General features: G+C 30.3%; 2 protein-coding genes across 2 annotated transcripts; both read left to right on the top strand.

The window, feature by feature from the left end:
* Positions 1–1,600: 1,600 nt before the first annotated feature.
* Positions 1,601–5,661, top strand: LOC124373214 (calmodulin-like protein 4; the record flags this gene model as incomplete). Its single annotated transcript, XM_046831610.1, is given in 4 exon segments — positions 1,601–1,631; positions 2,718–2,849; positions 3,620–3,802; positions 5,411–5,661. Coding segments are annotated over 4 exon segments (447 nt in total), but the record flags the coding sequence as incomplete, so codon positions are not given.
* Positions 5,662–6,047: 386 nt separating this feature from the next.
* LOC124373215 (calmodulin-like protein 4) lies at positions 6,048–9,061 on the top strand. Its single transcript, XM_046831611.1, has 3 exons — positions 6,048–6,227; positions 6,999–7,181; positions 8,811–9,061. The coding sequence occupies exons 1-3, from the start codon at positions 6,086–6,088 to the stop codon at positions 8,909–8,911; spliced, it is 426 nt and encodes a 141-aa protein (XP_046687567.1). The 5' UTR covers positions 6,048–6,085; the 3' UTR covers positions 8,912–9,061.
* The last annotated feature ends 3,784 nt before the right edge of the window (positions 9,062–12,845 follow it).

Genomic DNA, 12,845 nt, shown 5'->3' with positions numbered 1-12,845 from the left:
AATATTGTGAAGTGGCTGAAGTAAACAAGTACCAAAGATAAATGTTTACTTTAGCCACCTCACAATATTTGTTGCTTTTTCAACTGGGAAATGCTTAAAGAGTCAGAGAAACCACAGACAACAATTAAGTTTTGGAAAGGCCGATAATTTAAAAAAGAAACTTTGCAAAAAGAACTATCAGTCAAATTGGCTGACAGTAATGCCTCCGGCAGGCACTTGGGCTGCCCCTTACCGATGGCGACAAATGAAAAACATCCGTCGAGATAATACCAATCAAGTAAAATATAAAATTACTAAAGACTGATCACTAATGCTCGAAGCTAAAAATATTATAAAACTCACCTAACAATAGTGTTGCATATAACAGGGCAATAACTGCCAACTGTAGAAGTACACAAATAAATTAAACCCCCATTGTGAAATAAAAGAAACAACACATCTTTTCTGTCCATTGTGATACAATAATAGTAGTAGGCTACTTTATAGTATGTACTTTAAAGTGCATTCACAACATGTTTACATTGAGTATGTAGAAAAACATCACACACTACTAACATTATAAAAGAGAAAGAACAATGTCTAATTTCTTGAAATGAACTATGTAACCAAATCTAAACAATCCGAAAAAGCTACACCAAAGCAAAGGAAAAAACAATGAATACATTGCACCATGGAGGTAGAAACTGTGGCCAGAATAATGAAAAACATAAAAGTATTGAATAATTCCTAAATTATCCCCAAAAGTAGTTGGTTGGTAAAGCTATTATTATTCCCACTCAAATTATATGCTTCTTTCTTACATGAATGTTAATAACCCTGTTATCCCCTCCTCTTATATCTACCCCTCCCTTAATTTGTTATCCTCCCCCACCTAGAAACCCTGATTCTTTGTAGATTAATGGACTAATTGAGATATAATCTAAATTCAAACTCATTATTAACTTTTCTGCAATATAATTACGTTCTCACACTTCAGTGTGGCCTAGAAATGCAAGCCCACTATCCTGACTATGTTTAAAGAAATATGGGATTTCTTTACATGTTTATTACTGCTACCTAGAGATAAAGAACTTAATTTATGTTTTTAATTAATTGTTTCCATTACTATTCTGTTGTTGAATAGTGCGTATTACATGCTATGACTGGTAAAACGTTTGCAAGCAAGGTTCATTAGTATAGCATGCAACGGAAAGCCAGAACTAGGCATTGAATGATACTTTATCTTTCACGAAAGATTGTAAACTTTGAAAGTTACAAGTAGGAAGGAGAGCTGTAAACAGTTGGTGTGTAGACTCATGTACTTTCCTTTGTGAAAATGTACTGTTTTTCAAAGTAAAACTGTTCAAACAATATTTATATTTATGTTTTACCTGTGCAAACTAAAACGGCCACAGTACCTTACCATGCACTTTGGCATTAGATATATATTCAAGAATTTGTTGTTAGCTTTGAATGTGTCTTGACCATAGCTGTTCTTAAAGGTGTAAATAAATTATTTTTATCTAATTTTGTACTTTACACATATATATTTTATATGAAATAGTTCACACATGGTTATCATTCATAAGTGTGGGTGCCTGATGTGGTGTTATGATTTCAGGCTCACCACTTCCGAGAACAAGATATTGATGGTAAGTTGTGAAGATGCCTGTTCACCTCGTATTGATGTTATTTTATTTTACACATCTCAAAATTTAGTAGGCTACGGTTAAGCTATCTTGACACTTTAGGAAATATGAAATGCATTGTAAGAACAAAAGTTGTAAGTGACCTAAGAATTCTATAACCATTTTCATTTTTGTTTTATAATTCTGAACTTTTTTCACTTGAATTTCCTGGACACTGTAGTTCACTTGTATGATACAAATGAATTGTATCACTCGTGGGGCTAGAAAAAATTCAATATTCTGTGTGTTTGTCCACAAGATATTTCAAATACGAACTGACTTATAGACTTGAAATTAATTGTGTATGAGCGGTCATTTCTATATGAGGGACACTGAGTTTTATGATGGTGCATGTCACAACATGGGGTTTTAGTGAATGTAAGCGAGTATTTTCACATTGGTCTTATGGGTAACCATGATGGCAATGAGAAAATAGCAGAATAAGTAAATTTGTTAACGAACTTAATCCTAATTAATATTATGAATGGAAAAGTGAATTTGTTTGATTTTTATGCTTTCATGTGTCCAAACTATTTAACTGATTGTACTGAAATTTTACATGTACGTTCTTAGGGTCCTTGAATAACATATAGGTCTATTATTATTTGGAAATTTATATATAGTGTGATTTGCTAACATATTCTTGCTATGTACTATATTTTTTTACTAGGAAAATTAAAAAAATAAGAATACATTTTTAATTTATGTTAGACATGGACTAAAAGAATGTGTCAAAACACTTTATAGAAAACATACTCTTGTTGGAAATTGTTTTGTATTGACACAAGCTGTTTTTTATGTAACTACTTATTTCTGATATAGCCTAGCACAGGTATTGCTTATTGTAAATAAACTGTTGTACATAAAGTTTTACATGTCTAACTTGTACAAAACTGTTTCAAAATATATACAGTTTGGTTATTTGTACAGATTTTTTGAGCTTAATTCATTAAAAACTTCTCATAAACTCATAAACCTATTCAGGGTGTAACAATTTCACAAAAGAATGAAAAGCAATTTCAAGGGATGATATATTGATTATGTTTTCAGAGTTCCGTGAGTGCTTTTTCCTGTTTGCTCGCAGTGGTCAGATTCGAACCCTGGATGAGTTGACTGTGATCATGCGGTCCCTAGGGATGAGTCCCACCATCTCTGAACTCAAGAGCTATTTAAAGGAGAAAGGTAAAAGTGTTTAAATTTAAATTAGTAACGTGTGAAAAATGTTGATTTTCATGTCTTAAACTTTTAATAGCTAAAAAAGGATCTTACTTAATTCAAGTGAGAAAGTGGCCACTATAAAAAAATATTTAATCACTATTAAATTTGAGGTTAGGAATGTACATAGAATATATACACAAAAAGTTTGAGGAGATAGTTTTATCTCACTACAGATGTGGAAAACAGGATTCGTGAAGATTTAGTCAATGATTATTGGTCACCAAATTAATTTAAAATCACATTAAAAATATTGCCAACCTCTTTACTTTCGCAATAATTTAGTAAATAATAATACTTTTCTTTAATATTGCAAAAATAAAGAATAAAAATGTGAAAATCAATAAAAAATCATGAAAGGTAGAATTTTTAAATATCATTTTAAAAATAGTAAATCTTTTCCCTGGTAGCATAAATATTTTATTTTATATGTATGTCTGTAATCACTAAAAAGTTTTTTCAACAATAAATTTATTAATGTCTGCCACTTTTACTACAAAATTGTGCTCCAAACAATACCATATGCTAGTGTGATATTTGTATATATCATTTATATTCATATAAAACATATCACTTACAAAGCTGTAAACTTATAGAAACTCTAAATATTAAAATTACACAAGGTTTAAGTAGAATATAAATATTACAGCTAGTGTTTTTTGCCCATTTGGTAGTAGATGCCTTCTGAGCGGTAGATCCTAGGTGTAAAATCATCCTCATACACACATGTGTTCTAGGTGGAAAGATGTCTTTCCCAGATTTCCTGAAGGTGATGCATAGCCACAGTAGAGCAGAGAACCTGCCCAAAGAAGTAGTAGATGCCTTCAGAGCAGCAGATCCAAGCAAGAAGGGCATGATCCCTGCGTCACAGCTGAGACACATGCTGCTGCATTGGGGCGAGCAGCTGAGCACTAAAGAAGGTAAGGTTGTCCCAGTTAGTGTACAGCTTTCAGTTCAGTTTTGTAATACGGTATATTTGTAAACGTTGACTCACCCTATACTTAACCAGTTCGCCCATTCACCAATGTCACCCAGCTAGTAAAAATAAACAATTCAAAACAGTTAAGATTCAAGCATTTAAGAAAAATTAGGCTTTATTAAAAAAAAAATCAGTGCAAGAAAAAGTAATGCAGTGTTTACTTGTACATAATTTTTTAACGTTCCATGAAAAAACTTGTCAGTCAAAAAAAAATTAATGGATCGTTAAAAAGCTAAAAACTCTTAATGGGTAATTGGGAAGAACACAAAAAATAATAAATTTAAATTTAAATGTTGTTTTTGACTGTTGGTCACTTTTAGTGTTTTGCCTCAAATTACATGCCTTTTTTAGAATTCTTAGCTTTTTTTTAGTGATAAAAAAATCATAAGCAAAAAACTATGTACACGTAGAAAATAATTACATGTCTATATTTAAGTCATTTACTTATTTATTATGATTTACAAATTATAGAACTCTTTTGGAAATCATATTACTCAAACAAAACTTTTTAATGTGTTTAAAGATATAAAGAAAATATAACTTTTGTTTACTCTTATATGATTCATTACACATAATTTAAACTAAACGTATGTGCAATTATTTTGCAATGTTCCCTTGAACACATCAAGTTTTCACTTAATGGTTATATGTACAACTGTACTTTGTGGTTCTTTTAGTATGAAATAGGCAACCGCTTGATGAAAAGTAACTAAACAAGCCAACAGCTTCTGCTTTGCTATAGTACAAGACATATCATTGCAATCCTGGGCTGTGGCAAATAAACTGTTGTTAACGCACTTTGGCCCAAGATATATTGTTTAAATTGGCATGAATAGATAGATTAGTTTCGTACGATAACACTAGTATTAAAGTTGTATCACTTTACATTATTAATAAACAATAAAGTCAAACATCCAGGCTTGTAATGAAATGTCCTTGTATTATAATACGCTGATTCAAAATATTATGCACATTCTGGCCTTGAATTATCTAAGTAACATCCCGATAGACGTTACAGAGTAAGCAGAAATGTAAAATGATGGATTATACAATATAATTCAGTTGAAAACGCCAATCATGCAAAACTACAGGATCTACTCTCAAACTGTAGAACTGAAAAAAGAGGTTAATGTTGATTTTATTATATTTGTTTTAGAAACAGTATTTTAGTACCCAATGTGATTAAATTTTAACTCATTCTGTATATATTCTTGTATATAATGTGAAATATAAGTTAACCTGTCTTTTATGTAAAAATAACAAAAATAAACTGATTTAAATGATTAAATTGGCGTTTAATGTAAATGCCAATAAATAGAAATGCAGAGCATTTTTTTTCAATAAAGTGTTATGAACATTAATTTCAGTTTGTCTTTAAACATGTGTTTTAATGTATCAATACTAAAAACATGATTGTGTTACAAAATTTGCTTAAACAGGTTCCAAGGAATGTTCTCATCGATACTTTGTATTTTCTATTATTAGTTACATTAGTTGTAAATGATTATTATTACATCATAAGTAATAATAATGTAATGTTATGTTTCAGTGGATCAAATATTCAGAGAAGCCAATGTGTCTCCCAATGGCTTAGTCAAGTACGAAGACTTTGTCAAGATTTGTTGTGCCCCAGTGCCTGATTATTATTGACAGTTTTGTAAATTCTTTGTCGAGGTGGCGGACATTATTCATTCCATATCATTGCATTTTTAATTAATGTATTCATGTAAAAATATTCAGTAGGTTAGTTATCAAAGAATGTTATTTATTTTAATATAATATATATTTTACTATTTTTATTGAAGTGTGTGGTTATTTCCTATTGGACTCGTTACTAAATTCTATTTTAATACCTTAATTGTATGGTTTTTTGATAACTGTCTGACATTACAATGCTCACAATTACAATTCTTAATTACGGAGTTTAATTATGCAAAAAACAAAGCAATTGTAAAAATATAACTGTTATAGCACGCACTATTACAACATGGTTTTTCTTGATATTGACTTTAATACTTTTAACTCTTTTCATACTCTCCCTTCTCGACCCTACTTTATCTTTATTGATATAATCATAACAAATGGTCAAGAGTACAATTTTGACACTGCAGCCAATGTAATAGCTGTAATTCATTAAAAACTTCTCATAAACTCATAAACCTATTCAGGGTGTAACAATTTCACAAAAGAATGAAAAGCAATTTCAAGGGATGATATATTGATTATGTTTTCAGAGTTCCGTGAGTGCTTTTTCCTGTTTGCTCGCAGTGGTCAGATTCGAACCCTGGATGAGTTGACTGTGATCATGCGGTCCCTAGGGATGAGTCCCACCATCTCTGAACTCAAGAGCTATTTAAAGGAGAAAGGTAAAAGTGTTTTAAATTTAAATTAGTAACGTGTGAAAAATGTTGATTTTCATGTCTTAAACTTTTAATAGCTAAAAAAGGATCTTACTTAATTCAAGTGAGAAAGTGGCCACTATAAAAAAATATTTAATCACTATTAAATTTGAGGTTAGGAATGTACATAGAATATATACACAAAAAGTTTGAGGAGATAGTTTTATCTCACTACAGATGTGGAAAACAGGATTCGTGAAGATTTAGTCAATGATTATTGGTCACCAAATTAATTTAAAATCACATTAAAAATATTGCCAACCTCTTTACTTTCGCAATAATTTAGTAAATAATAATACTTTTCTTTAATATTGCAAAAATAAAGAATAAAAATGTGAAAATCAATAAAAAATCATGAAAGGTAGAATTTTTAAATATCATTTTAAAAATAGTAAATCTTTTCCCTGGTAGCATAAATATTTTATTTTATATGTATGTCTGTAATCACTAAAAAGTTTTTTTCAACAATAAATTTATTAATGTCTGCCACTTTTACTACAAAATTGTGCTCCAAACAATACCATATGCTAGTGTGATATTTGTATATATCATTTATATTCATATAAAACATATCACTTACAAAGCTGTAAACTTATAGAAACTCTAAATATTAAAATTACACAAGGTTTAAGTAGAATATAAATATTACAGCTAGTGTTTTTGCCCATTTGGTAGTAGATGCCTTCTGAGCGGTAGATCCTAGGTGTAAAATCATCCTCATACACACATGTGTTCTAGGTGGAAAGATGTCTTTCCCAGATTTCCTGAAGGTGATGCATAGCCACAGTAGAGCAGAGAACCTGCCCAAAGAAGTAGTAGATGCCTTCAGAGCAGCAGATCCAAGCAAGAAGGGCATGATCCCTGCGTCACAGCTGAGACACATGCTGCTGCATTGGGGCGAGCAGCTGAGCACTAAAGAAGGTAAGGTTGTCCCAGTTAGTGTACAGCTTTCAGTTCAGTTTTGTAATACGGTATATTTGTAAACGTTGACTCACCCTATACTTAACCAGTTCGCCCATTCACCAATGTCACCCAGCTAGTAAAAATAAACAATTCAAAACAGTTAAGATTCAAGCATTTAAGAAAAATTAGGCTTTATTAAAAAAAAAATCAGTGCAAGAAAAAGTAATGCAGTGTTTACTTGTACATAATTTTTACGTTCCATGAAAAAACTTGTCAGTCAAAAAAAAATTAATGGATCGTTAAAAAGCTAAAAACTCTTAATGGGTAATTGGGAAGAACACAAAAAATAATAAATTTAAATTTAAATGTTGTTTGACTGTTGGTCACTTTTAGTGTTTGCCTCAAATTACATGCCTTTTTTTAGAATTCTTAGCTTTTTTTTAGTGATAAAAAAATCATAAGCAAAAAACTATGTACACGTAGAAAATAATTACATGTCTATATTTAAGTCATTTACTTATTTATTATGATTTACAAATTATAGAACTCTTTTGGAAATCATATTACTCAAACAAAACTTTTTAATGTGTTTAAAGATATAAAGAAAATATAACTTTTGTTTACTCTTATATGATTCATTACACATAATTTAAACTAAACGTATGTGCAATTATTTTGCAATGTTCCCTTGAACACATCAAGTTTTCACTTAATGGTTATATGTACAACTGTACTTTGTGGTTCTTTTAGTATGAAATAGGCAACCGCTTGATGAAAAGTAACTAAACAAGCCAACAGCTTCTGCTTTGCTATAGTACAAGACATATCATTGCAATCCTGGGCTGTGGCAAATAAACTGTTGTTAACGCACTTTGGCCCAAGATATATTGTTTAAATTGGCATGAATAGATAGATTAGTTTCGTACGATAACACTAGTATTAAAGTTGTATCACTTTACATTATTAATAAACAATAAAGCCAAACATCCAGGCTTGTAATGAAATGTCCTTGTATTATAATACGCTGATTCAAAATATTGTGCACATTCTGGCCTTGAATTATCTAAGTAACATCCCGATAGACGTTACAGAGTAAGCAGAAATGTAAAATGATGGATTATACAATATAATTCAGTTGAAAACGCCAATCATGCAAAACTACAGGATCTACTCTCAAACTGTAGAACTGAAAAAAGAGGTTAATGTTGATTTGTATTATATTTGTTTTAGAAACAGTATTTTAGTACCCAATGTGATTAAATTTTAACTCATTCTGTATATATTCTTGTATATAATGTGAAATATAAGTTAACCTGTCATTTATGTAAAAAACATATAAAAGATAAACTGATTTAAATGATTAAATTGGCGTTTAATGTAAATGCCAATAAATAGAAATGCAGAGAACAGAACATTATTTTTCTATAAAGTGTTATAAACATTAATTAATTATAGTTTCTTCAGTTTGTCTTTAAACATGTGTTTTAATGTATCAATACTAAAAACATGATTGTTTTACAAAATTTGCTTAAACAGTTTCCAAGGAATGTTCTCATCGATACTTTGTATTTTTCTATTATTAGTTACAGTTGCTGTAAATGATTATTATTACATCATAAGTAATAATAATGTGATGTTATGTTTCAGTGGATCAAATATTCAGAGAAGCCAATGTGTCTCCCAATGGCTTAGTCAAGTACGAAGACTTTGTCAAGATTTGTTGTGCCCCAGTGCCTGATTATTATTGACAGTTTTGTAAATTCTTTGTCGAGGTGGCGGACATTATTCATTCCATATCATTGCATTTTTAATTAATGTATTCATGTAAAAATATTCAGTAGGTTAGTTATCAAAGAATGTTATTTATTTTAATATAAATATATATTTTACTATTTTTATTGAAGTGTGTGGTTATTTCCTATAGGACTCGTTACTAAATTCTATTTTAATACCTTAATTGTATGGTTTTTTGATAACTGTCTGACATTACAATGCTCACAATTACAATTCTTAATTACGGACTTTAATTATGCAAAAAACAAAGCAATTGTAAAAATATAACTGTTAAAGCACGCACTATTACAACATGGTTTTTCTTGATATTGACTTACAAATTTTGTAAGAAAGAAATCGAATTGTCAGCTGTGCTAATTTTGGTGGAGGTTAAATTAAAAGGTTTAAAAATATAAAATGATAATTTTTTTCTTAGCTTGGCACACTTAAAATCGACTGTTAGACAGATAGGTAATATTTATACATAATTAGACAAGTAGATAAAGAGACTGTCTCTTTAAGGATATATGTATGATTAACTGATGCAGATCTAATATTGATTTATTTGTCTTGACGGTTGGTTTTGGGTGTGTAAAGGTAACAAAAAATTATAATTTAATACTTTTAACTCTTTTCATACTCTCCCTTCTCGACCCTACTTTATCTTTTATTGATATAATTATAAGAAATGGTCAAGAGTACAATGTGACATTGCAGCCAATGTAATAGCTGATATCAGATATCAAGGTTTTCAGTTTCAAAACGTTAAAAAATTGATAACACAACTCAAATCTTGTTTGTCTTGATATGGAGAGCCATCTTTTTGGACCAAAACTGGCAAGACCTGTAATAAATTTCTGCAGGTGAGTGAGGATTTGGAGCTTTATTGTGATTGGCTGAAGCTTGACCAGTAAGTGATCAATATGACTTCTTTATCGCAGGCTGCTTAGATATGTTCAATAACCTGCTGCTGAGTTTATTGTGATTGGCTGAAGCTTGACCAATCAGTGATCAATATGGCTTCTTTATCACAGGCTGCGTAGATATGTTCAATAAGCTGCTGCTTTCTTCTTTGTTGTTTTTCTTCTTAATTATTGCTAAGTTTTCTTGTATTATTCCAGGATAATGGTTTGAAACCTTTGTCTTCTCAAAGTCTATTGCATGATTGGATGTGTAAGTAACTTCTGTTAAGGCTGAATTTTTCATATCATGATGTTTTGTTGTTCACGAACTTATTCAGGTATCCAATGTTTTGCTTTGTGTAGATTGAACCATAACTACATGGCATTTCATAGACCTCAGGTGTACAAAGTAGAATCGTGTTCTTTAATGGTCTCTGTTCTTTAAATTTTGTGTCGGCTGGAATAAAGTTTTTATGTTGTGCCTCCTTAATATTCTGTTTTTTCCCTAACGCTTTAAAGTGAATAGTTTTTGTAATTAGACGATGAATAAAAAAAGGTTTGTATTAAGTAATAAGTAAGCATAACATTGATAAAAGCATTAAGTGTTTTTAAGCGTGTTAACGCATATCCTTAAAACAGACATGTCTCACAATTCTACGACTAAAACTGATGGCTAAACTCAAGATGGCCATCACCACTCAACTATGAATTTCAAAACACACACGTGCACAAACGCGGACGCGCACGCACACCTGTGCTCGTGTTTAGTTTTTGATAGTGCCTTTAGGGGGGCATACCCATAAGTGCCTTATTGCCTGGATTCAGTTTTTTTAGTTTTGTGTTAGTCATTGTTGCTAACTTATTACTATAATTATAAATTATTATGCTCGCTTTTGTAATGGTTGATCCGTTGGAAATAAAAAAAAGAAAAAAAAAGTACAGCCAGCTCTTAAACTGACCGTGGAATACTGAACTTATAATTAATCTGAACTTACTAATTAACTGTTATATTATAATAAAAAACATGTGACTTAAGCCCTGTTGAATCGTAGAGTAATAACACAGTGTTAAAGAAACATCTTTAGAGTTGATGTAATCACTCATTAAGTGTAAATCTGATACAGCTCACGCAAATTGCATCACCATCAGATTACGTCGCGATGCTCCCCTAAATGGGATTAATTCAAGGTGGCAGAGTAATTTTTAATTTTCCACTACGACAGATTACTCGTGAAACACCAGACAGACTAGGACGAGAGTGTACCACTCTTAACTTGGCAATGTTTAATTTAGCGTTGATTGTACTTTTTTAATTCTGTTGTAATATCAAACTAATTAAAGTGACAAACTCAATTAAATAGTCGAAAAATATAAATTTAATTTATTTAAATGCTTTTCTAACTGTTATGAAAGATGTACAATGAGGTTTCAATTCCTATTAGGCGTCAATTAAATTTGTATACAAATAAAAAATATTTTTTATGTATTTAATTTTTGATATAAAAGTTTACATAGTAAAAAGATAGGTACTTACAAAATTGTGTTTTTAGTGCCTTATGGTGGTTTACGTGCAACAAATGTTTACCTAAAATCAGTAAGGTATATAAAAAATTTACATAGTAAGAAGTTTACATAGTAATAAGATAGGTACTTACAAAATTGTGTTTTTAGTGCCTTATGGTGGTTTACGTGTAACAAATGTTTACCTAAAATCAGTAAGGTATAAGAAAATCTTAAAAGTAAAATACTAATAACGAAATGGTTCTCAACAGATGTTTATAGATGAGAAGAATAATGATAAACCGATGCATCTGTTGACTGAAGACCACCCTCCACAGCAAAGTCGAAATATCTTAAGAGAAGCATTAATAAAACTTTTTAATTGTCTCTGAATTAAAAGTAGTCAAACATCTTACTTCATAGGGATTTAAAACTTACATAAATGTCTTCTCCAGAGTCATACATAATGTAATATATAAATATTGGGTATTACTGAACATTATACCATTACTAATAATACTTAGTATTAAATAATAATAAATTTCAAAAAGATGTTCAGGAATTCCAAAATAAAATCTATAAATTCTTAGATAAACACGTGTTGTTACTTGCTAGTCGAGGTTGCATATTTGATTATTGTAAAAGTGTTGATGAATGTGATTCAGGATTTTACAAAATGTACATTAATTAGCAATGCGAATGAACTGAAACAAACTTAAGAAAGGGAATCCTTGTATTAACAATCTTGATAAATTTAGTTAACAGGAAAAAAAAAACGAATTGTACTAATGAATATCAGAAGCAATTACCTACACATACATTTGTTTTATACAATGTTATAAAATCTAGCAACTAAGAAAATAGAGAAAGCAAAAATTAAGAACAGTTAGTAAGTTAGGTAATATTGATAGACTAGTTCTGATTTATGCTTCCTTACAATATAAATGAATCTATCCTTTTTTCTGGGCGTTTAACCTTAAACAAGAAATAAGGTTAAATATGCACAAAAATGGGAGACAAATAAAATTAATACAGGGTGATGATAAATTGTACGTCAAAATCAAAATCAAGCATACCAGTACACCTAAAAATCTAGTGCTCTGATGAGTCAGAATAAGAACTCATAGAGGCAGAGGCGGATTTGAAAATATTCCACCCATTGGCTATTCCAATAACGCCCCCGTGTCTAATAATACATTATAGGTTGATGTGATTTCTAACAGTGCACGACAACAGTTTAACCCACATTGTCCAACTGGTATCCTATGTAGAACACTCGTAATTGTCTTTAGTAATACATTATACGATTATGTGAGTTTTATAATATTGCATGACAACAGTTTAACCTACATTACTATATAGGATACCCTGGTACCTCTATAGTATATTAAACTCTGGTACCTGTATAGTATATGAACCGTTTAGCCAACATGGTAGCACTCTACTGGCAGACATTAGTTCATACAGACAGGATACAAAAGTAGATTATTAAAAATTATAATAAAAT

The sequence above is a fragment of the Homalodisca vitripennis genome, unplaced genomic scaffold (assembly GCF_021130785.1).
Source record: "Homalodisca vitripennis isolate AUS2020 unplaced genomic scaffold, UT_GWSS_2.1 ScUCBcl_5065;HRSCAF=11602, whole genome shotgun sequence".
NCBI lineage: Eukaryota > Metazoa > Arthropoda > Insecta > Hemiptera > Cicadellidae > Homalodisca > Homalodisca vitripennis.
The sequence above is the reverse complement of the archived record's forward strand: the minus strand, read 5'-3'. Positions and strand labels throughout refer to the sequence as shown.

Excerpts from the sequence above, each read along its gene's own strand:
- LOC124373215 (XM_046831611.1), top strand. The coding sequence starts at position 6,086 with ATGTTTTCAGAGTTCCGTGAGTGCTTTTTCCTGTTTGCTCGCAGTGGT. Across the intron at positions 6,228-6,998 it reads GAGCTATTTAAAGGAGAAAG|GTGGAAAGATGTCTTTCCCA; the intron begins GTAAAAGTGTTT and ends CATGTGTTCTAG. Across the intron at positions 7,182-8,810 it reads GCAGCTGAGCACTAAAGAAG|TGGATCAAATATTCAGAGAA; the intron begins GTAAGGTTGTCC and ends GTTATGTTTCAG.